We start from the raw sequence: 26,223 nt of genomic DNA, 5'->3' as shown, positions 1-26,223 counted from the left end.
ATGGGCATTGGTCAGCTCTGTATTATTCGGGTCTGTTTCTCCCTCCCTCGATCGGTGTTGATTCCTGCCGCCTCCAGCCACTAACAGTGATGCAATCAGCAGACTCCTGCGTGCAATAAGAGAGTCTGGAGAGCGCTAGCGGGACGGGACACTCGCATTGCTCTCGCAGAGGTCTGGGGTGGTCAGAGCCAGACATCTCACATTAAGAGCTCATTGTTTGGATGTGGTTGGGTTTTCTTGGCTAATTTGTGTTTTTAGGACAGAAGCGGATAGTTTTCAGTGTTTAAGCTTGAGGGTGGCGTATTATTGTCAGTGTTGTTCACTTCTCTTCAAAGGTCGACTTAATCTTAAGGCATCTTCTAAATAGACAGGAATGTAATCTTGGAGAAGTGGGAAGACCAAGGTAAACAAGATCCATCCCTGACTAAAATACTCTCCAGTAAATCTATATCCTAGTCTTCAGTGAGCTTTACTTTATGTCCACAATGACCCTCAGAGCTCCTTCTGGCCAGTCCTGGGCTCCACTGCAATGCAACTTAAGTATTATACATATATTATAGTTGTATTCATATTTTGAATTTGCTTTTATTTTGTATTTTACGTTTTTTTTTTTTTTTTTTAGTTTAATATTTAGTAATTTTGTTATGTGCTTTTGTCATATTTATTAGTTTTTGTATTATGAAAATATTTCCAAATAGTTTTTATTCATTTTTATTTCAGGTTTAGCTTTGTTTCAGTTCAACATCTGCCAAGGCAACATTTCTAATTATCATTTATTTTAAAGTTTTTTTAGTTCAGTATTACTTAAATAAAATTTTATTTTAAAAATGTAATAATTAAATAATTAAAAAAATGTATTAATATAAATAAAGCTGAAACAGAATAATCTATAAATTATAATGTATTAAATGGAAAACGTAAAAAAAAGGAAATGCTTAAATAAAATAAATGTAAAAAAGATTTAAGTAAAATAAATTAAAGCTAAATAGAAATATTAAAAAATTATAATAAAAATGGCAAATGCAAAAAAAAATAAACGCTATATTAAGTGTGTGTGTGTATATATATATATATACAGATATATTAGTTTACTTACACATCATGTGACCGTTAACCAACACTAGAGCATATGCAAATGTGTTGCTAATTTATTGAAATATTAATTTAAGTAACATTTTAAGTTAAGAAATTAAGACATTATTTTGATAAATATTTAAAAATAAATATGAAGGAATATTAATAATAATACTATAATACCACTGAGTCTGACTGAAGTCAAACTTTTAAAGTACATTAAAACACAGTTCCTCATAAGGCACTATTCCCAACAGAATTCCCAGCAGCGTTCCCTACAATCTGGCTGTTTAAGAAAACACCGCAGAGTTTTTTTTTCAACACAGATATGTGTCAGTGTGCTTGTCGGCTCCATGCGGTTGAACCAATTCTCCATTTTTCCATCCTAGATTTCAAAAACAGATTGCAAATGGCCTTTGACTGCACAGACCCCGTCTCTCCACTCACCAGTGAACTCTAATGGACTTCAGCGTAGATGGCGGGACTGATTATGGTCAGTTTATGGTGGTGTATGAGCATATTTCTTCTGATTGTTCCTCAGATCCGCCCCGGGACTCGAGTCTGGCCCGTGCTGAGACAGACCTTCCCCGGGGGCAGTCGAGGGGAAAGGCGTCCGAGGTCAGCGCAGGAATGCCGGGGGTTTTGGCACCTGACTAAACCCTTTTCCACTCTCTGCTGAGACTCCACGTGGATCCTACCTACGAAAACACGCCGTTCCTGTGCGTGCAATCAAACAGTATTCCACAGCCACAACACAGCGTGTGCAGACACGTCTGTCAGATGAACAGGTCAGTGAGTGAGTGACAAATTATCAATTACAACCAATTAAAATATATATACGATGACACAAACCTCAGATGTCATGACATGCAAGATATTCCAGGACCAATGAGGTTTCATTTAAAGTGGTTGCCATTGTGGTTTAGTCTTTGTCTGTGTGCACTGATCAAGTGGATGGGCTTATATTTCAATCTGTCTATCACACTAAGTGATTGTGTTTTGTAAAGAAGACTTGTAGGCCCCGTTGACTTTCACTGGATGGGCAAAAACAGCACTCAAAAAAAGCTTATTTTCTGTTTTGGGATATTGGATGGAAATGAGGGTGGGTAAATTCAAGGTTTTGAGTTTTTCAGTTTACTAACCCTTTAAATATAAATGAGATTGACAGAAACTGCAGAGTTCCCACGTTTGGTTGGGGTCTGTTTGAGACTGTCCCGTCTGGAAAAGCACAGCCGTGCCTCAACCTTCGGCCTTTGGGTGGGGTGGCAAACGTCTGGCGTTTCCTTCCATCCCACAGCGTTAACAGACTCGGAGCCGCAGATTTACGGGAGCTGACGAGCGCATGGAAACTGGGCACGCTGGCCGACGAGCTTCTGCCATATTTCACTTCTCTGTAGTGAATGTCGTGACAAACGTAAGCCTGGCCGCTCAAGGGGCTCTCGCTTTTATAAGAGACATAAAACATCCAGCAGGCAGACTGCGCTTTGAGTCCGGGCCAACACTGGGCGCAGAAGGTAAACTTCAGATTCTGGGAGGTGCCGTCTCAGACTTGCACTCATTTCCTGGATCTGAATATTACAGCAGCGCCACAAAACTTTTCTTGGACTGAAAGAAAAGCAGTTAAGCAGTTAAGCCAGAATCAGGTGTAATTTAACAGGAGATGTGACTCGAGGGATGTCAGCGGTGTCGGGATCCATGTGATACAGTACTGTGCTGATTTTTTCATTTGGCCAGGACTTCTCTTCTCCAAACCCAAACACAGTGCAGTACAACAACAACAGGAAGATGAAGGAAACTCAGAACAGAAGAACGTATTAGTCGATAAACTGAAGTGATGTTAAACCAGATCCCCTTCGACTTAAAATGTTTTTTTTTTTAATTAATAAAAAAATTAATAATTTAACAACATATTTGCATGTTCTCTGGTGCTCTACTTTTTCTTTTTAACGTATTATTTTTTTCATAGATTTTCAGTTTTTAAGATGTAATTTATTATTTGCTTTTTGTCCTCTCTTGAAGCCCAATTTGAAACCCTGTTTTTAGCGTATAGTGATCAAGGGTGCTGTAGATGATACTAATGGCTGGAAAACTGTGTTAATATGTTAAGATATTGATTTATATATGGAACACAATCATTTATAAACACATTTTTCTAAATTCATATTAATGCGGTTTCATTTTACATTTAGATTTTGGAATACTGGTCAGAAATCACAAGATTAATCAATTTGTTTATTTTATTGACAGCTTTCATTTTTAACAGAAAGAAATAAACAGTCTACAAATAGTTTCTTAGAAAATTAAAGTGTTCATCTCTCCTTCCCATTTTTAAGCATAATATTTATATTTATGTTGTATCTTTCTATGAAGCTTCTCTTCCCTCCTCTTGTTTTCCTAATTAAAATATTTATACAGCTGATACTACTACAATATATATATATATATATTTGCTGTCCTAATACATATAACATAATGCAAATAAAAAATATGGTAATTCTTTATTATTTTATTTGTTTAAAATTTCTGATAATATTATCTATATACATTAGAAAATAATTATTCTTATAATATTGTAGACAATACTCTGCTTTGCATTCAGTACAGTAACTTGATATATTTTTGCTATAACAAAAGTTTTCTTTATATTATCAGACTTTCTCTCACGCAGTAAAATTGGGTCTTTCTCAAAAAATATATTTTGTCCCTGACAAGGGTATCATCGTATTAGAGCGTCCTGGAAATAAAAATCTTTTTAATTTATACCGGCAGGGTTGGACTCTGAAATGAGTTCACGAAACCAGAACCATCAAAACTTCAAACCATGCATCTCAAAACCTCAGGAAAAAGTGGAATGCCAGGGTCCGAAATGTGTGTCCAGGGACCTCGCAGGACCACGATCTGGCCCTGAAAACCACAAATGAATGTTTATTGTCTTATAAATACTTCTTTACAAGTCGCTGGAGGACATAATGGACCCTGGTAGTTACTAAACCTCTGCTGATGTTGTCCATCGTTGCTCCTCTTTCCCTTTCAGACACCTGCACACACACACACACACACTTTCTCTCTGCCTCTGTTCATCTGTGTCTCTTCCAGCCTCGCATGGGGCGTCTGTTTTATCAAAGCGAGACCACCCTCCCCTCCGAGGCCTGGCAGACAGACAAGGTCAACACGACAGGATCTCCCCCTCCTTCCCTCTTTCTCTCACCCTTTATCTCCCTGCGTTTCTTTGACTTTGTCTCCTTTGTCTCCTCCCAAACACGAAGGGCCTTTCATCTTCTGTCAGAGAGAGCAAACCAGGGACAGAGCCACAGAGAGACAGGAGGAGCGTGTACCTCAATCTATAGAGCCTCATCTTGGTTTGGAGTGCAAAACAAATAATAAGATGACAGATGTACATTTCAGAGGAAGCCCGCTACAATCAGAGGCACATTTCTATATTCACCATATATGATGTTGCATTTATAGAATATGCATAAACTAGAAAATATATATTGCAGTGATTTTATTGCACTTTTTTATGTGGCCATTAAGGTTTCTTGAAGACGTGACCCTTCCTTCATTTTAGGACTGAAACATTTTAATAGAATTTCTGATTTAGTGAAGAAGAAAAGCAGCACGATAGATTCATTCCAGTGAATCACTTCAAACTGAGTGATTCAATGAATCAACTTGACTCTAATTCAATTGATTTGCTTCAAAACATAAAAAAGAAAAAAAAATCACAGGTTTTCATAAAATGTTTTCATTCAAATATTTCATGGAGTATTTTTTTTTGGCGCATATAATTAAAATATTAAGCTTTTGGATTATTTTTCGATTTATACTTAATAAATTACTTCATAATTTATACTTAATAAAGAAGATTTTTACATAATAAATACAATAAGTCAATACATAAATATGAAATTCAATATCATTTAAAGGTTGAAAATAATCAACATATCAACTTTTTTGTATGTTTTGGGGGAAAGAAAGTACTGTTTTTCAATACCGCATTTTATTGCACTTTTAATTTGACAGTTAAGTTTTCTTAAAGACATGTTTCATGATCCATTCTAGTCTCGGGACTCATTTTAAGACTGAAACATTTGATTTGGTAACAAGCAGCAGTTTGGATTCGTTCCTGTCAATCACTTCAAACTGATTGATTCAATGAATCAACTTGCCTTTGATTCGATTCATTTGCATCCAAAAAAAAAATAATTAAATCACAGATGGTTTTAAACTTTCCATAAAATTCGTTAAATATTTGTTTAGCATTTTTGTAGTTTTGTGGGTGCATATAATGACAGTTGAAAATAATACATTTTTGTGTATTTATGCTTTATTTTTAGATGGGATTTTAGACTAGATATTTTACTTTCTTTCTTAAACATACAGTAAATATAAGTAAATTCATAACACATATTGATAATAATCGAAGGGCTTTAAATATCAACATTTCAACATTTACTTTAGTTTTTGAGTGATTCACTACAGTTAAAAAGTGAGATTTTTATGAAAATGTTTATGAAATAATCTTTTATGCTCTCCAAATCTGCATTTATTTGACCAAAAACTGTTCTCTGTTTGAATATAAAAATATAATTTATTTCTGTGATGCAGTGCTACATTTTCAGCATCAAGACTCCAGTCTTCAGTGTCACATGATCCTTCAGAAATCAGTCTAATATGCCGATCTGCTGCTCAAGAAACATTTCTGATTATTATCAATGTTGAAAACAGTTGTGCCGCTTCATATTTTTGCAGAAACCATGATTTTCCATAAGAGTCCTTTGATGAATAGAAACAGTGTTTATGTGAAATAGAAATCTTTTGTAACATTATAAATGTATTGACTGTCACTTTTGATCAATTTAATGCCTCCTAGCTGAATAAAAGTCAACATTTTGGGGAACATTTAATTAAAAAAAGTTTCCAAAACCATACATATTATCACATAGTACTTTCTTGTAAGGCTAAATTCCTCCTAAGTAATCAATAAAGTGTCTCTTTATCTAATAAACTCTTGCAGTCCACAAAAGCACCCGCAGTGAATGCACTGAAGCTATTACACTGTTAATTCACACGGTTTTTCTCCCAAAGCTATAAAAGGAAATACCCTTCTTGTTCATGGCAGACTCTGACAGTGAGTTACAATACACTGTAGAATTAACAAAAAGTACCAAAGATTCCTGTTGAACAGTCGCAGCCGTGTGCCAAAGGTAACAGAGACACGAGAGCAGTGGGACAGGGGGACCGGTCATATCCTCTGAGCACTTCATTATGAGGCAGAACGCATGAACATTCGCTGCATCTCTCTTCCAAGCTCAAGACGTGCCGCTCGTGATGTACAGCCGCTCAGTAACTGTGGGGAACAGCAGATCATGGAAAGAAGGCGGCAGTCTCGGACTCGCACACATTGACAGGAATGAATTTGCCCGGACGAGGAGCCAAGCCCAGACTTGAGAGAGACTTGTTTCTCTTTCTGAAATGCTTAGCCTCCCCTCCCTGCTCTCTTTTTTCATACGGCAGTTTGCATATTGTGTTCCAGTCGTGTTATTGTGGCTGTACTGGAAGATCCAGGCTGTTGGCTTCGCAAGTAAATAATAATAAAAGCCAGCTGTGCTTCCAGTTTAACCGCTGAAGCCCTTGGCCCGTTAGCATCCAGCGCTGCTTATTGCTAACAGCTTACAGTTGGAAAACAATGGTGGTGATGTGGCCCTGCGATTCATGTGGCAAAGACTTGAACCGTTCTCACGTCTCTTGAACTTTACTAGCTGTCGAGTCGATCACTATGAGTTTTTCAATGGCTCATGCTAATTTACAGTGCAAGCCACCTTTTAATTTTTTACTAGTACTTGTACCTTTTATCATCCTCCTTTTCTTAAAATAATGGTAAAGTTGTCAAACTTGGGAATACAAATGGAAATTTTTTATTAATATTGAATTAAATCTCTCTTATATGAGCTTGTTCTTTGTGTAATCAACCATTGGATGAATTTTATTGGTACATAACCATTTATGCATTTTTAAATGGTCTTTATGTCCAAACTTTTAGCAACTGGTAACATATGTATATTTTGTCTGTTAATATACATTTAACGCTTTTATTGTTTTATATATATATATATATATATATATATATATATATATATATATATATATATATATATATATATATATATCAAAAATTAAACTATACACATATATATAATCTTTTTTTATAAAATTTTTGTATTAATTATACATTTATTTATTTGTTTTACATTTTTAAAATATAGCTTTATTTTTTAATTTCAAATAAATTTAAATTATTAAATAGAAACTCATTACCTTTGACCTAAGAACTTCTTTTGGGTTTCTTTTCCTGTTCTGTTAATTTATGAATTTATTTATTTCTGTCAAATTTCCTCTCGTTTTGTTGCAGTGGCTGTAGGGAGAAAGTAAGTGACTAAAAGACATAAAAGAAAACATGAAGTGGAAAGTGTGTGGACGCAGACCTCCATCTGTGTTTATTTTGGAGGGCTTGCACCGGGGGCACCAGGCCTTTGGTGGCTCAGAAACACACAGGCAAAGGTGGCATGGACCATGGGTGTCTCGTGAAGGAGAGAGAGAGCGAGGGGTCCTCTGGCTGGGGAGGGACCAGGCTCTGCATAGCAGGGAGGACGTGAACGAAACCTTCCAAGAGGAAACAGTGAGGCCACGCTGTGATTAGTGGTTGCAGTTTAACTGCAGAAAAATGCACGGTCCAAGCCCAGCGAGAGAGGGTGGTTTCACTGGTCTCTGTGAGCCCGTGTGACTCTGCACTCCTCTCAGGCCTGGCCAGAGTCTGTCTGCACAGCTCTTTTCTGCACAACTGTCTTTAAAACAGCATTTTGTGGCATTTGAAGCATTTAAACAAAACGACTTTACAGAACTACAATAAACAGTCCCACTTATGTATTTAGCAGATGCTTTTATCCAAACAGAAGAACAAAAGCCACTTGTCAAAGACCCAACAATATTTGTAATATATAATGCCTGGTTTATTAGACAACTTTTCATCCCACACTCTTAAAAATAAAGGTTCTGCAAAGGAGTTTTCATAGAGATCTAATAGAAGAGACATTCTTGAAAGAACCATTTTTTCTTACCTTTTTCCACTATAAAGAACCTTTTGTGCATTTAAATTTTCTTTGGATGTTAAAGGTTCTTCATGGAACCATTGATGCCAAAAAATAACCTTTATTTTTAAGAGTGTAGAAGTCGGAATCTTACCGGAATCTCTGATCGCTTCAGTGTGGAATTCCACGTTCCAGGACTCTTCCTCCGGTCTTTGTTAAATTCCCAGCTGAACTGACCTCCCCAGACCCTCTTCCCACCTTTTAGCAAATGCCAAACATTTATTCCAAGAGGATGTCAGCTGTCTCTGTCCTGAAGTAATGCAGAAGACCGTCTGAAATTCCCATCACCGAGACTATCTCACACTCTCAATGCTCTCGATTCCATGCCGAACACTCCTGAGGTTGTAAATCAAGCCCACGTGGAGGATCACGGGTGTCAGTGTGAAGGCTGAATGCCCTGTATGGGTTACAGCCTCTAAATACCTTAAGGGTTGTTTAATTTGTGGCTTCAAAAAAAACATCAAGCAAATTACTTGGTGCTACTAGATATTTAACAACCAACAGAGACACCCAAGAATGCACTTTTGCTCTGCAGACTAGCAATTACCAACAGAAAATGGCCCAAATAAAAAGTAACAGTTCACTCAAACTCTGCCACATCAAGTCTTTCCAAATCTGTGTTCAGAAGATGTTATCAATAGCTCTATTCATCGTAATGGTTAAAGTCCGATAATGTCATAACTTTGTGTGGGGAACAGACTGAACATTTACATTTAGCTGACGCTTTTAAAGCAACTTACATTGCATTCAGACTAACAATTTTCTCCTAACGTGTTCTCTGGGATTCGAACCCCAACATTGCGCTTGCTAACACAATGCCCTATCACTTGAGCTACAGGAACACTAGAACAAATTGATAGGTAGTTTTCACAGTGACACCATAGAAGAAGCATTTTGGGTTCCTCAAATAACCTTTTTTCCAATTATTAGGAACCTTTTGTGGAATGGAATGGTTCCAAAGATAAAGGTTCTTTATTTGGCATTGATGGTTCCATGAAGAACCTGGAACCTTTCCATTCCACAGAAGATTCTTTATAGTGGAAAAAGTTTCTTAAGATTATTAAATTGTTCTTTACACCAAGAAAAAAAAGGTTCTTTTCAAAAACATTTCACTGAAAGTTTCTTTAGGGAATCTAAAATGGAAATGAGAAATTGAGAATGAGTAAATATTCTTTAAAACTCAATTAAAACAGTGGCTCTTAGATAATCAGACATGTACTCACTTTTAACTGTAACTTTAGTCATTAATGCTGGGGGAACTGGTCGCGATTGATCGCGTCCGGAATGGAGGTTTGTGTTTGCATGGTGTATTTGTGTGTGCTCTGTGTAGTTGCTTTGTGTATATGAATGCACACATATGCATTTATTTATTTAATAAATATTTACATGTATATACTGTATGTACATTTATACATTGTCTATGTTGTATATAGGTGTGAATAATTTACGCATGGATAAGTAAAGATCTTGAGTGTGTATGTGCGTGTGTGTGTATTTATGTATGCGGGATGATTGTGCATGGTGCATGCATGTGTATTGTGTGGGCGCGGACTATTGTTTTAGATGTGGTTGGTCGCAATTGTTATTATGTTATTATGAATTTTTGTCTTGTTTGTTTGTATTGTTGATGTACATTTTTATTTTTTTTTTTGTGTATTGTTGTCATAATGATTGAATGTTATATGATTGTTGGTTATTTATTTTTTTTGTTCGTTTTTATGTCACCGGCCTAGGGACTGCAGATGAAAAATAGTATCTTTTTACTAATTCTGGCATATTTACATGGTGTATTTTCATACAACAATGTACATGAACATGCATGGTCCCTATTAAATAAACTAAACTAAACTAAAACTAAACTAAATGATGAGAGAATTTGCATTTTTGTGTGAACTATCCTTTTAAATATGGTTCTATTTCTCACACAGTGTTGTCTTGAGAAGGTTTTGCATATTGCGCACCAATTTTATGGAGCTTTTTTGTAGTTTTATGAGACCCAGCGTTTGATCATGGTGTTGTTGTTCCACTGATTCATGGGTAAAACTCTCCCAAACTTCTTCAAACGCTAACCAAACCAAGCACTGCGTTTGGTCTTTTGTCAGATGTTGTGTTTAGGCCTTGCAGCCTGCACACATAAGAACGTGTCCTCGGCCTCACGTATTCTCTCTGTTTGACCCCACGTTTGAGTAAAGACCAGGCCGGGGCCCCTCTTTACTCACTGAGCATTAGAGAGCATAACGGGCATCAATCCACAGAAGCGCTTCAGGGTGGGTCATATTTGGCAAACCTTTCTGAGCATCGAGAGGAACAAGCGGTATATTCACTGGCCAGACCCCTCACAAAAGTACGCCAAAGCCTGACCGTGCCAAGATCTCTGATTTCTGCAACGTTCAGCTCTGCTTTAGCTTACGGATCTTCCCTTCATGTGTGAGCCAGAAGCCTTTCTTTCCAGTATGTCTTTGAGCACATCGTGGAACAGGCGGTCCTATCGCAGAGCTGTGGGGGCGTGCGGCAAAAACACAAGTCGACGCCAGCACACACAGCTGGAGGAGAGCACACGGTGAAGTGAGGACTCAACGGCAATGATACAAGATGTTTGCACAGCGGCATAAGGCACAAAGCTGTGTACATTCACGCATTGCTTTCTGTCAGTTTGGATTTCACCAAGGAATGAAATCTGCCCAGTTTGGGTCACTTTAGGGACGTCTCAGTGCAATTTCAACAGTGATTTTATAAACAAAAAAGCACAAGATGAAGAGGTCAGATGTCACGCAAACCATTGGACAAACTACACCAGCTTGGGCTTCAATGACGGCAATCACCTCTCAAACACAAACCAAGCTCAATTAATAAATCAACCCCAAGCACAAGCTTTATTCAAGAGTGTTTTTGTCTGAGATGCCCCTCTCGCAGTTGGTTGACTATGTCCTGGCAAGCATCTTCTTTATCAATGGCTCCATGTGTAGCAGCCAGTGAGGATGGGCTCTGTTCCAAACCACATCTCAATGTGCTCACAATTAAGCGCAGGGACACTGGAATCGCCTAATTGGATGATGACTGCTTTATGTCCAGGCCTCAGCCTCTATGGACAATAACAGTAACCTTGCCAGAATGCATCATATATGGATCCAATGCTTCATTTTTGTACTCATGCATCCTTTTCCATATTAAGCATTTTATTTGAATCCTGCCTCATAAGGAGTATTTATTGTCTAGAATATGAAAACGACAACCAACTCATCACATAATGCTAGATTTATTAGGTGCTTCCAGGCATTCTGTCTGCTATTTTAAGTGCATTAGTGGAAGCACCCTTTCTCTTTCTTTGGAGGCACTACATGCATCAGATCCTAAGAAATCACACAGACCGGGGGCATAATCCAAGAAAATAGAAAATAGGTCAGGGTTTTTCTGCTACCCTAAGTGACTGTGCTCGCTGGACAAAACTAAATATGCACGCTTATATTGGCATGGCAATGCACTCGAGATCAGTGATGCAAATTACAGTGCCATCTGAGTTCATTAGACTAGCTTACCTTCTGTAAAACCTCCTGGATGTGTTATGGCCCAGCCCTGGTCTCCACCTTAAACTTTCCAATTGGGATGTTTGCTCCAAATCCTTTGGATTGCAAAATAGGGAGTCAATTTTTAAGGAAGGCCAGGCAGGTTATGCAAAAGAACCTGTAAGACACTGTCACCAGTGGCTGGATAACCTACTGCTGTCTGAGAGCATCAGACTGTTGTCTGGACACGCGTGACACTGTTCGAGAAAGAAGAAAACTCAAGACATGCGAGATAAAAAAAAAATTAAAAAGGCGTCAATCCAGAGCGAATGCGACGGATTTAATAGTTCATGTCAGTTTCAGGCCATGAGGATATTCTCATGAAGAAGAAACCCGTTGAATGCATGTGTGTGAACACAGTGTCCGCACTGTTATTATCGACTAGATAAGAATGATGCGCTACAAAAACAAACAGAACCCGATCGGAGTGATCGTTGTCTTGGCATCAAGGTGCATCGCTTGCGTGCGGCGCTGGTCCAGAGGGGGTTTAATGGGTGGTCGTGCGCAAAAGGCGATGGAGAGGAGACGTCCTCCTTTTCAGCTTCGTGTCCGGATGGTGTCTCCGTGTCGAGTTCGCGATTTCCTCAGGTCGTTTCCAGTCCTGGGGCCTCGGTGTTGTCCTCGGAGACAGTGTGTGGTGAGGTGGGTCTCCAGCACCCGGACGCGAGGCTGTCCGTGTCTCCTCTCCTCTCCTCGGGCGCAGCGGGCGGAGGATCAGCCCTGACTGACTGTGGCTCTGCCAGCTCAGCGCATGTGTGCTGCTCCGCCCCATCCAGCGCTCAGGAGGCCGGCCTGGGCTCCCGTCCAAACTAACTCCCTCCCCTCCTCCCTCCAGCCCTCTCAACTGTTTTATTGGCATGATAATAAAGCTTTTATCGCCGAAGCTTTAATAAACATTACCTCCTTAGACCCTTTCCTCAGATCTATTCATTTTGGTCTAGCGTAGTGGACACTCTAACTTAATTTCTTTGAGATTATTCAGATTAATATAATATAATATAATATAATATAATATAATATAATATAATATAATATAATCATACTTACAACATGATTCTTTATTAGTGCATTACATCATGTAAACATCATATATTTTGAAGTTAATTCAACATTAATTAAAAATTAAAAAATGTATTATAGTTTATATATATATATATATATATATACTGTAGATATTTTTTTCTGAAATTTTATATATATATATATATATATATATATATATATATATATATATATATAATTGTATATTATAATCAATTTACAATTGTATAATAATACTGATAGAGCTCATATTGAAAATGTAATATAAAAATTAATATTCTAAATGGCAAAATATACAAATATGTATTTAAATACAAAGTACATTGAAGAAAAAAATGTCGTTCTGTCAGCTATCAAAATTAATTGGTTTTATTGAAGTGTAGAAATTGTATTTAATATGAATGAATCAATCTGGCTACAATAGTCACACACACACACACACCAAACAATTTTAGACTTCAGGGAGTTCCTTAAGGTAACAATTGTATGTGTTTGCATTTTACACTGTTTGTACATTATTTTAAGAAACACGTGAAGATTTCATCTCGCAGGTAAATTCTTGAGTTTTTCTTGATTTCAGCTAAGGTTTTGTGGTGGCTGGCGACTGGAACTTTATTTGTAAGTAAGTATGAGGTGAACATTATAATGTAACAGTATTTGTATACATTTAGTTGAGTCGATCTGTGTGATGATGTTCAGTTTCCAGGTTCATTAAAGTTTGATTTTATTAGAATAACATAACATCAGATTCTCACACACCTTTGCTTTACTTATCCCTTGTTATTTTTAAAATACTTGCACTTTCTTTATCTCCTGCAGACATCCCCAAATCCCTGAGCTGGATGTGTGTGTGCTAGATCTGAAGTGAGGGACCACTAGATGGCAGCTGCCCGAAGCTGAACTGATGCTCAGCGCGAGCACAGGAAGAAGAACTCAGGAAACTCAGGTCTTATGTTTGTACATGAGAATTGTCTATTTTAAGTATATATTGATGATAAACAGAGGATGCTGCTTCTGTTTCATCTTTTAAATGTTCCTTTCTAAAACAGCCTGCCACTTATACACACTCAGAAAGTCTTCAGTTTTGTGGACATTCACACAAAGACCATTAATCAGGTGGCTATAAGTACACACACACACACACACAATTGAGACGCCATGCAGCATTTGACCTATGAACCAATTTACAAAAGATTACAGAAGTGTTTTCTCAGCATCAACTACTGATGAAAACATTAATTTTTATTCAATTTATCACTCAGTGTGTTAATTATGTATTACTATATCTTTAGAAGGCTTTTTGTCTGTCAAACACATAAACATGCACAAATTCACATTATTCTTTAATAACATTTCATGCACTTTCATCTATTATATACGTTTACTTGATGTAAGGCATTAAGTTTATATTTAAGTAACACATTGGCATGTTTACTGTTCTCTTATTTAATAATCACATGCTGCATGATGCCGTTACACAAATAAAATATTTCGTTTTATTTTAGTAAGTATTTATTTATTTATTATTATTATTAGTTTTTCACTAAACTCTCGAACCCCAGTTTGGGAAACATTGACATAATGTTAAATCATTTTGTTAATAACAACAAATGGAATATGTTTTCTTCTATTTGCATTTTTATATCCTTTAAGATTATCCTCTTTAAATCAATGTGATAAACAAGTCAAAATCTAAAATACCTGTGCATTAGCAGCAGTTTTAATGTATTAAATGTTAATTTACTGTTCTTTTTTCAAATAAATAAATGATCAACCTCCGCAGATATATATATTGTTTAATATATGTATTATTATCCACATTTCATTATTTATATCATATGATGTATGTTTTTTCTACTTTATATACATTTACCAAATGCTAGATTGATTTCAAGGGGTTAAATGCAGTTTTATGCAGAATAATTCCCCAAAACAATCCCCACTTCGTGTGTGTGTGTGTGTGTGTGTCAAACGATTGATCGCAATTAATCACATCCAAAATAAACGTTTTTGTTTACTGTATATATAAATGAAAACACATGAATGCATATATATATATATATATATATATATATATATATATATATATATATATATATATATATATATAAATCATTATTAAAAATTTGATAAAATGTTTTATAAAAATTTAATTTGATTGTCATTGTATTATGATATACATAAATATAGTTTTACATTATATTGTATATATATTAATATATATACATTCAATTTTTCTCATATTTGATATGAAACACATTCAAAGTGGACATTCCATTCAGATCAGATTTATTTGTATAGCGCTTTTCACTACAGAGTGTTTCAAAGCAGCTTCACACAAACAGTTATGCAGAACTTGTCAGAAATATCTCAACAGTGTCATTTCCTCCGTCAGCTTGTGTTCGTATATCACAGCTCATGCTCGTGCTCGAGCTCGTGCTCGCCCTCGGCATGTGGTTGAGTCACCGTCAAACACATTTCCGGGTTCTTCATGACCGCTCCCATTTTGTCTGTGTGTGTGATTTGTGCTTCGAGCATGCGATTAGGTAACTCCTGTTCCTCCTCCTACAACTACAACTACTTTCCTGCACCCAAAATGGTGTTTGAGTGCCCTCTCTCTCTCTCTCTCTCTCTCTCTCCTCGGGTTGGTGTTGTTGTTGTAAAGCCCTGCCAGCCTGTCAGCTGATCCCTCATGTTTCACCCCCAGACTAGTCAAAGAAAAGAGCCTATTTACATCCACTAAACAACATTATAGACCTAGAGCGATATAATAATGCGTTATGAATTGTATCGCGCATTGATTTTTTGACTTATTCGCTTTAAAGTGAAACGCGCGCTTATTATTGCAATAATCCATCCAGACAGACGATTAGATATGCATTATGCATTGCTCTGAGCGCTGATATTTTATAACCATTTAGACCCGATCTAGATCAATTATTTTAATTTAAAAAAATGAAAACTAGCCTATTAAAATGACATTTTCAACAGATCTTGATCAATTATATTAATATGCGACACAACGAGATTGATATTTTAATACATGTGCATTGATTTATATAATTTGATTAATGCTTTAAAACTTAATTTAAAGAACAAAAAGCTTGTTAAATGGACATGCACGGACCATTCTAGATCTAGATCAGTGTTTTAAGATATAGCTACACTATGCTTTAATTTGTATTTAGTATATTTAAGTGCAAAACATAAAATCACTATATTTAACACACCCAGTGCATTTTGGATCTGCACGGTATGTTGGATATTTAAATGCATCAATTACAAGAGCCTTTCTGTCATGCAATCAGAACGAAACTGATTTTAGGAGAACACAGTCGATGTTCGGTTGCTGTTGCAATACTCCTTTGTTTACATGCAAGTCCTCCAGCTCGGCGGAAGGTGGCTTTTTGGTAGTGCAGCGCTGTGTGTGATTCCTACCAGCTGTTTCCCGCCTTGAAAGACATCCGATCAGCTGCAAACACACACATGCAGAAGGAGGGAGGGAACGAGAGCGAGCGCGCGCCACACACACTACGAGGGAACCCCATCAGCTGGAAGAGTAGAGTAACCTTACAACTCAACGCTCATGCCCGAAATCAGCAGGACAGGCACAGGACTGCTTCTTAAACGAGACCGGGACACGAAGAAGCCGCTTTGTTTTTAAACCTATAAAGTACTAGAAGAATCGAGGAGCCAGAGCTGGAGAGAAGCGGGGAAGCATGGAGTACTTCATGGTGCCAGCTCAGAAGGTGCCCTCCTTGCAACATTTCAGGAAAACCGAGAAAGAAGTCATAGGGGGCTTGTGCAGGTACGAGAGACCCTCTCTTAACAAATGCGCACGCATATGTTCGCGATTCTTTAATCGCGCGCCAACAGTAGCAGCGCTACTACGAGAGTAACCTGCGTGCGTGATTTCTGTGTTATTGTGTACACGCGCTTATCCAGTGGCTTAAGACAGGACGGATCCCATGCGAGACTCGGTTTTCTATATTTAATACACCTAGCAGGGCTCTATGGAAGACCCTTGGCTTGTCAGGTCAGTGTTACAAATGAAATATCTCCGCGAAATCGATGCGTTTTGTGTCTAACAAACACAAACCACGTGGTTGCATGCACATACACACTCCACGCTGCTGGTTTCTCGCGTGTATTTAATATCACAAACCGCGCGTATTTCGTTCCACCAGTAAATTTGTCGTGATATAGAGGGGTTTGATGGTTGGAAGTGTGTTTGGGCTGAAACTCGCGTGTTTTCGGGGCTTATAGTTAAGTTATTGTGGGCAGTGCGGCCATGCTTGTGGCTCGTGCATTTGGCGTCGTCTGTTTCTCATCGCAATCAAATATTAAAAGTCTCCTGACTACCGTTGCATTCGAGTTTCCCCGATGTATGAGGCTGAAATGGGTGTTGAGCGCGAGAAATCTCGCCGTGCGCGCGGCGGGACCGAGATCAGATGATATTTGGACTGCGTCGCTGCTGCCGCATGGACGGAGGAAGCGCGAGAGGCGCATTGTTGTAATGGCGGACCGTTTCATCCGTGAACACGATGTTTTTTAACTAGCCCAGCGAGTGTGTTGATTATCTCGCTCGATATTACAGTTTCGGCCCATTGTGAATGGAATATGAGGTTTTTAGTGGTTAGTAAATTAATAACTGGTGTTATTTTAATAAGGGGGTGTGTATGCCGTTGAAGTAAGGCCCCGTCAATGCGTCTGCGATCCATTCTCGGAAAGGGGGCGGGGCCAGTGAGCCGATTAGCGCAGGGCTTTCTGGGAATTGTAGTTTTTGCCTAAAGTAAATCGCATACAAATGAAGCGTCTGGTATCAGTTATGTTGTGCTGTTTTTCATTACCACTGTGGACACTTTTCAGATGTACATGTAATGCCATGGCTCTTCAGTGTATATAAGTTGAAGTACTCCAAAGAACATAGAATATATATTAGTTATCTCATCTTTTTGTTTATGTTAAAACCAACATTTAAGTTGCCAGTGTTTTGAAAATGCAGGAAGCGGAGGCAATTCTTCCTTCACTTATAGATTTAATATAGTTATTAAAGTCCAGTTTAAACTAAAGCTAGGGGTGCTCCGATAACGATCAGCCGATCGTGATCGGAGCACCCCTAACTAAAGCATTCAAATTATATATATATATATATATATATATATATATATATATATATATATATATATATATATATATATATATATATATATATAATTATTAGTATAGCAGTTTTTTTTTTATATATAATGTTTTTTTTGTTTTTTGTTTTTTGAGTAAGAACACTCAGGCATATGACCAGTGCTCCATAATATTTGGTCAGTTTTATCATATCGATACACTCTTGTACTTTGGCCTATTGTCAACTGTAATCTGTCTAATTAATTAAAATTATTATTTTAAACATTTTATTAAGTGTTATTTTTATAATTAGTGTTATTAAATATTACTTTTATTCTTATTGTTTAATTATTATTAATAAACATTACTATTATTTGTATATTATTAAAACATTATTATGGTTTAAAATATTATTTGAAATAATTTTAATTGTTTTTATAGGTTCACTTATTTAATATAAAACGTATGTAGTACTATCTACCATTTAAATTATATTTTTATTAGTATTTTAAGGCAGCTTTAATTACACAAAAGGATAGTCTCCCACTCCATGCTGAAATGTAAACACTTAATTTGACCATTTTATGTTCGTGCATGAAAAGAAGCTGGGTCATATTCAATGCACATGACTGGAAACGGCTGATCTGACCGTATCTCGCCTTCCATAGTTGGCTCTAGTTGTGATTTTGGCATTGGATCTGTTTGCTGGATTTTGAGCCGCTTGGATGTAGGGAAACCTCTCTCATGTGCGCCGGCACAATTGTTCCCGTGTTTGTCCTCACACAGCTGAGCCGCTGCTGATAAGAGAGGCTTTCCAGAGATACCCTGTGAGATGCCCAGACAGGGAGGAAGTTCAATTAGGGTCTGATTTCCTCAGCCAAAGCATGCATGTGATCGTGCGAGGCAGAGATTTCCAGAGGCTCGAATTTAGAGACAATGGGCTTCAATGAGCATTCAGGAAAGTCGATATTTTCTACTTTGCACTCCGATGTTTCTCTCTCTCAGGGTTGCATCCTGTTTTAGAGATGTAAGCAGAAGGAACAATAGCTTTAGTTGTTATATTATAACCCGCATCAATTTCAAAAAGAATGAATTTTGCATTATTAAACTTTTTTTTGACTCTCCTCTTCACAGTTTAGCAAACATTCCCCTGACGCCAGAGACGGCGCGGGACCAGGAGCGGCGCATTCGGAGGGAGATCGCCAACAGTAATGAGCGCCGGCGCATGCAGAGCATCAACGCTGGCTTCCAGTCTCTGAAAACACTCATCCCTCATAGTGACGGAGAAAAGCTAAGCAAGGTGAGTCCGGCAGACAGAAAGAGTGCAAGCCAAGTGTTGATTTAACTCCCCCTCATGTTATTCCAAAACCATTTGAATTTAAGCTCTAAACAAAGATGAAGCGACTTAGAAGAACAACTGAAGTTGTCAGTATAACATCTAATGCTATAGAGCAAGTCTTCATAAATAATTCAAGTGTCGAGGTTGGGATTTGATCAATGACTCGCTGAGTCGAATCTGATCCGTTCAATGTGTGAATGAATCATTTAGAAAGGTTTTGAGAATCAGATCAACTGATTCATGGAAAGGATTCAACTCTTAAAAATGATTCACTCACAAACCTGAGGAAGTTCACTGAAAATCTTGACATGGATTTATTAAGATATTCAGTAAATATATATGCTCCATTCTAGAGTCTATTAAACCTATGTGATAGTGTTTATATATATATATATATATAAGCCATTATTAATTTCTAATCTTGCCATCTGCTTTTGTTGCTTGGAAAAATCTGCATCAATGTTTTTAACGTCTGCTGAAGGTTAAACCTGTTTGGGAAGGCGTGTAAGTAACGACAGTATTGTTTTTTGGGTGAACTATTCCTTTAAATAGGTCAAAAGTCAATTATTGTTTTCTTTAGGTTTAAATAAAGTCTGATTCGTTTTCTTTTAATTCCTCACCATTGTTACCATATGCTATACTTAAGTTTTAAATACCATTCAAATGGTTCTTGAAAGAAGTCTCTTTTGCTCACTAAGTCTACATTTAATTTTGTTTAAAAATGCTGTAAGATACAGTAAAATTGTAAAATATTATTACAACTAAAATAACTGTTTCCTGTTTGAATATATTATCAAATTAAATTTATTTCTGTGATGCAGCGCTGAATTTTCAGCATCATTACTTCACGTATCACATGATCCTTCAGAAATCCTTCAGAAATGCCGATTTGATGCTCAAGAAACATTTCTGATTATAAATGTTGAAAACAGTCGTGCTTAATATTCCGATTAATATTGTTGTGGAAACGAGTAGAAAGCATTTATTTGACCGGATTAGGCATCTATCACACGGTGTTCAGGTTGTCATTCAGATGGGTGTAACATGTCTCTCTCTCTCTCTCTCTCTCTCTCTCTCTCTCTCTCTCTCTCTCTCTCTCTCTCTCAGGCTGCCATCTTGCAGCAGACGGCTGACTACATCTTTTCTCTGGAGCAGGAGAAGACGCGGCTGCTCCAACAAAACACCCAACTCAAACGCTACATACAGGTCAGGCTCCTCACAGAGATATAACGGATGGCTGTTATGAGAACATCTGAGATCTTGATACCCATCTGTTTGACTGCGTATCCTGTATCTGCCCTGGGTTTGTTTCCTGTGGTCTCATGTTTCCCTCTGCCCCCCTTCAGAAGGAGTTCAGCGGCTCGTCCCCGAAGAGGAGGCGCGCCGAGGAGAAGGACGAAGGGATTGGATCTCCAGACATCCTGGAGGACGAGAAGGTGGAGGATCTTCGGCGAGAGATGATCGAACTCCGACAGCAGCTGGATAAAGAGCGCTCCGTTCGCATGATGCTGGAGGAACAGGTGCGTTTCTGACCCGTGTTAGCGCTTCGTTATCAACACAAGTGTGTATTTGGGATATGACAATTAATTAATTAATCTGTATTTATTTATTTTTCTCTGTTGGGTGACAAAAGTACCAAATAGTTTATGAAAAAAAAAATGATCAGCAGTCAGTATCAGCCAATTTTAGTTGTTTTTGTTGATTAATGAGTAGATGTGTATCTCGGTTTAATAAGATTATATTGGCATCATAATAGAGATAAAAAATCAATATCAGCCATATATTAAATAATAATATATATATATATACACACACACACACATACTCACACAGACACACAATTTTACATATGCAAATATAATAAATATTCACAATTAACTGTAATTATAATTAATGGGATTTAGTTTTTTTTTTTAAGAAATGCATAAAATGTTGTACATGTATATAGAAGGAGAAAGCATTATAATTAAATAAACATTATTTATAAACAGGTTTTTATAAGTATTATTGTGTTTTGTAAAGGATATGCTCAAAAAAAATTTGGTTTTGTTGTGCTAAATTAATATATTGTCGTTCGTAAACACCGTTTTTAGCCTAATTTGTACCTCATTACAGCGAGTTCTCCCTCATGATTCATTTTTGTTATTTGGCAAATTTTGTAAATCTCAACAAAAACTGATCTTGATCTGTGGCCCAGTTTTGCTCGGCTGTCTGTATGTGAAATCTGTAAATGATCTTTTATTTTGGTGCATCACTTCTCTCTAAAATAAGCTGCCTTTAGTCTTTGGATATTTAATAAAATATCACAGAAGGTGCGCAGCTCCCCAGAGAGCTCGAATAGTTTCTGAACATCACACTTGAAGAGCAAATGAAACCCCGATCTCTGCTGCTATCCATGAAACATGCTAGAGAAACTTCCTCCGGCAAACCGAAAGAGGAAACCCTGCTCTTCTGCGTGTGTGTGCTGACCGAGGGTCTCTCTGTGTCTGTCAGATCCGCTCACTGGATGCACATCTGTACCCAGAGAAGCTCAAGGTGATCGCTCAGCAGCTCCAGGAGCAGCACGTGCAGACACAAACCCTGCTTCATCTTCAGCAGCAGCAGCAGCAAGAGAGCAGCTCACCTGATCGCAGCCCGCAGGTCAGACAGACTCTCGCTCTCACCGAGAGACTAACCTCGACTGAAATACTCCGATCTGATGTGTTGATCCACTAGAGGGCATGAGTAGAGTTAAAGATGACCTCAAATGACATGAACGAACCTTTTAACTGACAGATTTCTGAGTGACAGTATTCAGATAATAATGTAGGGCAGGTTTTTAAAAAACTAAAAATATTAACTTTTATTCAGCAAGCATGTATTAAATTGATCAAAAGAGACAGTATGCAAAATGCATCAATATTTCAAATAAAAGCAGTTCTTTTGAACTTTCTATTCATTAAAGAATCCTGAAAAAAATGCATAGTGGTTTCCACAAAAATATTAAGCATCCCACCCTTTTTTTTTTTTTTACATTTATGCTAATAATAAATATTTTATAGGCACGAAATCATCAGCATATTAGAATGATTCCTGAAGGATCATGTGACACTGAAGACTGGAGAAATTATACTGAAAATTCACAGGAATAAATTACTTTTTAAAATATTTTCTTATTGAAAACATAGTTGAGAGAGTTCTTTTGAATTGCATCAAAATACCCCAAACTTTTGAACGGTAGTGTAACTTTTTTTCTTTCGAGTAATGTGCACTGATGAAGCATGCACAATAAGAGCATATACATAAAGTGTCAGTTCTGGTTTCTGGTTGACTGTCTCGATGGAATAGTTTGTAATGTATTGTAACCCTCTGTCCTGCGGTGTTCCTCAGGTGTTTTCTCCTGCCACGCCGCCTGCTCCCACACATCACGCCACAGTAATCGTTCCCGCCCCTGCGCCTCCGCCCGCTCCGCATCACGTCACCGTGGTGACCATGGGCCCCGCCTCCGTGATCAACACCGCATCCACATCTCGACAGAACTTGGACACCATCGTGCAGGTACAACACATTTCTGCCCAGCTCATGAAAATATCTCAAGCTCATGTGAACCACAGACCCTATTCTATGCATTTAACCCAAAAAACTCGATGATGGAACCGGATGTGCTAAAATGCTCATTTCCTTTCCTGGCATGCAACAGTTATGTGGTCCCTGCAGCACTATTACACCCTATGCAGCTCCACACCTCAACTTGTCTTTTGTTGGGAGACCTGTAGACCACTCTGACCCAATGTAGTGCAGAACAAGAGAAAATGAAGTATAGAATTTGGATATTAAACAAGTCATCTTACATTTTCTTCCGTTTTTCCTGCAGGCCATCCAGCACATCGAAGGCACGCAGGACAGGATGGTCGTGCCCGAGGAGGAGAAGCGTCGGGCGGTCATCGTCACCCCGGGCCGTGTCCTCACAGACACCGGCGACTCCGACACCGCCTCTGACAACGAAGGATCTGAGGACTGTTAACTGCCCCGGTCACCCCCCACCCCCATATCGGCCCACCACATGTAACGGGGGGCGCGGAGAGAGGGCGAGGGGTCTAGGGGTCTGTGGGGAAGGGCCTCCAGCAGAAATATTCATTCTTTCTATCTCCTCTCTTTTTGTCGCTGTCTTCTTCGCACTCGCATAAGGGACTCACAGACTCAATGACTTGAAGGTTTCTTGAAGGGGGGGATAAAAAAAAAAAAAAAAAAAAGCAGATGTGCTGCAAACAGACCGAGCACGCTTATGTATACTCGCACAGTACACTATAACCCCATAGCACTCTGGTAACTTGTTGATACGTTCATATGCTACAGCTGTTACTCATACTCCGCTGAACTGGCTTCTGTTTCACCAACGTACGCTCCCATGTAAGCGATTTTGTGAGGAAATCACAAAATCTCAGTCAGAATCCCCCACAGGTCTTCCGGGCCTCTTGCTTTATCACTTCCTGCTCTACATCCTGCCCATAAGAGGGCAGTAGAGTGCTCTGATCGGAGGAATCCCATTCCCACATCACATCTCGTAAAATTAACCTTTTGCCTCACCCTCTGGTTGCATCATATTCCTCTTTCTGTTCTGGGGAGGCTTGAAGCATCACTGTGAGCCAATGAGACTTCAGAAACCTGTTCCACACTATGGCTTCCGAAACATTAGAGGAAATGTTACCTTTCTTTTGTTGTTGTTTTTTTTTTTTGGCGCAGACTCACCCCTAGTTTTCCATTCGCCGGCGGGCATCTTTTGATTGTCGACAACGACCGCGACTGCTTAGAGGGGCTTCGTGTCGCGCACTTTTTTTGTAAATAACACCGTTATTGTGCAAAGAGGGAGGCTTTGTGCACTTAATGTCGCTCACCTTTACTGGGCTGGGTTCCCAGTATGCATGTTGGTGCAGGGTGAAGCACTCTCTCCGTCTCGTCAAACGCCCTTGGTCCTGTCCTCACAGATGATTTCGAAATTCTGGCCGAATTTGTCGTTTGTATGTCAAATGGAATAAGCTAACCGTCAGGTAGCTCGTACCTGCAAGGAAGTTAGTGTGTTGCTTTTAACACACTTGCTAATGTAAACTTTTTTTTTTGGAGAAAGTGTGGAAATAGCACTACCAGGGTTGTCGTGGCCCGTTTTTAGCCTATGCAGCTCTTTTGGTTCTCACCCCCTTTTTAGAGCGACTTCGTTGCCCGTTTGGTCTTCTCCCGGAAGTATTGTCCTGTCCGTTTGTCGTGTCCGACGCTCTGTAATGACGTTTACGGTGACACTGAAGAGTGACTAGCCCGAAATCATGTGCTCTAGCTCTATGCACTCGCTGGTTCACTCCACTCGCTTGAATGTTTTAATGTCCCTGTATCTCTCGGCGTTCGACAAGGACGTTCGTACACGCCACGCCAGATAATAACATGCAAGGTGGTGCTACTCCTGCGAGAGCTCTCCGGATAAGCCAAGGATGTCCACTCTGGTTCATGGAAGGCTATGGTCCTGCAGACTTTGGTTCCAACCCCAATTAAAGACCTGAATAAAGGATTACTACAGGTATGGAATGGAACAAGTCAGAGCTAAACTCTGCAGGATGTTGGTCTTCGGGACCAGGCTTGGACACTCTTGGGATAAGCCAAGCGTTTATGTGAGCTCCTCATGCCCCTGGTGGGATTGAGAGACTTGAGTGTATTCTGTGCGGAGCAATGGCCAGTGGTTTGCCTTAACACAGCTTTAGTGTGCACTGTGAGACACAGAGGCCTGCCTTAAACTAGCCCCGAAGGTGGTGCTAGAGAGCAAGGCCGGAGGGCGTTGTTAAGACATGGCGCCCCATGTTCATCTCTTCTCGCGGTTCACGTTTACAAACATTCCAGAACAGTCTACTGTTGTGTTTTGTGTTGGGTTTGTCAATGCTAAAGTCGGCAAGATTTGGCCATAGACGATGGTGAGGGGTGTCTTTTCTTATGACTCAAAGATTGGAAAGTGTGCATGTCCCCCTTCCCTTACGAAATATTACAGGGAATCTTTTTGCTGCTGGATTTATCAGGTGCTGTCAGCACGCTGGACCTTGTCATTCGTATTGCGGCAAAGACTGAAGGGAATCAGGGCTTCCAGAAGAACGGACTGGTCTAATATTGGCAGATTTTCTTTTTTTGTTAATTTGTCCTCGCGCGTTTTTATCTGGATAATGGGTCATCGAGACTCAAGTCCGTAATAACGGTTTTGTCTTCTCTTTCGTTCTCCCTCGTTTGAACATTTCCTCTACCGAAGCCACAGGGTGTCTGTTTTTTGTGTATTTTCTACTCGCAGAAATCACTGTAAGAAATCTTGAGGACATATCAGAGATTGTCGAGGGAAACGGGGACGATTTTATGAACCTGAAGCACTTACTGTAGTATAACGAGGAGCGACTCTTGTTTTCAAAGAGCTGTTGTCCTCGACCGAAGCTCTTCTCGCTGTGACCTTTGAACCACACAGCTGTGTTTAGCCCTCAACGTTTGTCCTGGCACACCACACGTCCTCTGGCCGTCTCCACAGTCTCCAGACTCGTCCTGTCTCTCACCCTCTCCCTCTTTTACTGTCTGTCATCTCTTTTATGATTTTTTTGTTTCTATTTTTGTTGTTTTGTTTTTTATGTGGGACACTCAGTCCATTTGGTTGAGAAGCTATTGTATTTTTTTTTAATGGGGAAAAGAGGCACGTGCCTTTTGTAAAAACAGAATAATAAAGTTTGTACTTTGTTTTTTACAATTTCTCGGTGTATTGCGTACATATTTCTTCAATGTGAATTGTGCAATATGCATTGATTTTATTTCTCATGTTAGCCATGAACATTATAAAAAGCTTTAAGCTCTGCTAGGTTACATATCGAGTAACAAATCAGTTTTTATTTTTAATTACAAGAGAGATGTGTTGCTCTGGCATTTAAATTGCATTTTGGTACTAATA

General features: G+C 38.6%; 2 protein-coding genes across 5 annotated transcripts in view; one reads left to right on the top strand and one right to left on the bottom strand.

Annotated features, from left to right (window-relative positions):
- Positions 1-12,542, bottom strand: part of LOC127955499 (zinc finger protein GLIS2) — a 32,668-nt gene extending 20,126 nt beyond the window's left edge. Inside the window, exon 1 of one of the 2 annotated variants that reach the window (XM_052553466.1) lies at positions 11,759-12,542. The gene's annotated coding sequence lies outside the window, so the exon portion shown is untranslated. The remainder of the gene's footprint in view (positions 1-11,758) is intronic. The other variant, XM_052553463.1, reaches the window with a different exon arrangement.
- A 3,638-nt stretch (positions 12,543-16,180) lies between these two features.
- On the top strand, positions 16,181-26,027 carry LOC127955463 (transcription factor AP-4). 3 transcript variants are annotated; one of them, XM_052553460.1, is made up of 7 exons: positions 16,181-16,634; positions 19,082-19,247; positions 20,394-20,492; positions 20,633-20,806; positions 21,780-21,926; positions 22,656-22,823; positions 23,140-26,027. In XM_052553460.1, the coding sequence occupies exons 1-7, from the start codon at positions 16,546-16,548 to the stop codon at positions 23,287-23,289; spliced, it is 993 nt and encodes a 330-aa protein (XP_052409420.1). In that variant the 5' UTR covers positions 16,181-16,545; the 3' UTR covers positions 23,290-26,027. The 3 variants fall into 3 exon arrangements, with proteins under 3 accessions (XP_052409420.1, XP_052409422.1, XP_052409421.1); XM_052553461.1 differs by lacking the exon at positions 16,181-16,634 and adding an exon at positions 16,692-16,862; XM_052553462.1 differs by lacking the exon at positions 21,780-21,926 and having other exon boundaries at positions 16,192-16,634.
- The last annotated feature ends 196 nt before the right edge of the window (positions 26,028-26,223 follow it).

The sequence above is a fragment of the Carassius gibelio genome, chromosome A3, assembly GCF_023724105.1.
Source record: "Carassius gibelio isolate Cgi1373 ecotype wild population from Czech Republic chromosome A3, carGib1.2-hapl.c, whole genome shotgun sequence".
Classification (NCBI taxonomy): domain Eukaryota; kingdom Metazoa; phylum Chordata; class Actinopteri; order Cypriniformes; family Cyprinidae; genus Carassius; species Carassius gibelio.
This window is presented reverse-complemented; position numbering and strand designations above follow the sequence as displayed.

What these genes read in the sequence shown, in the direction of transcription:
- LOC127955463 (XM_052553460.1), top strand. Translation starts at nt 16,546, where the DNA reads ATGGAGTACTTCATGGTGCCAGCTCAGAAGGTGCCCTCCTTGCAACAT. An exon ending in GTCATAGGGGGCTTGTGCAG is followed by an intron (nt 16,635 to 19,081) that starts GTACGAGAGACC and finishes TCCTCTTCACAG; the next exon opens with TTTAGCAAACATTCCCCTGA. An exon ending in CACCTGATCGCAGCCCGCAG is followed by an intron (nt 21,927 to 22,655) that starts GTCAGACAGACT and finishes GGTGTTCCTCAG; the next exon opens with GTGTTTTCTCCTGCCACGCC.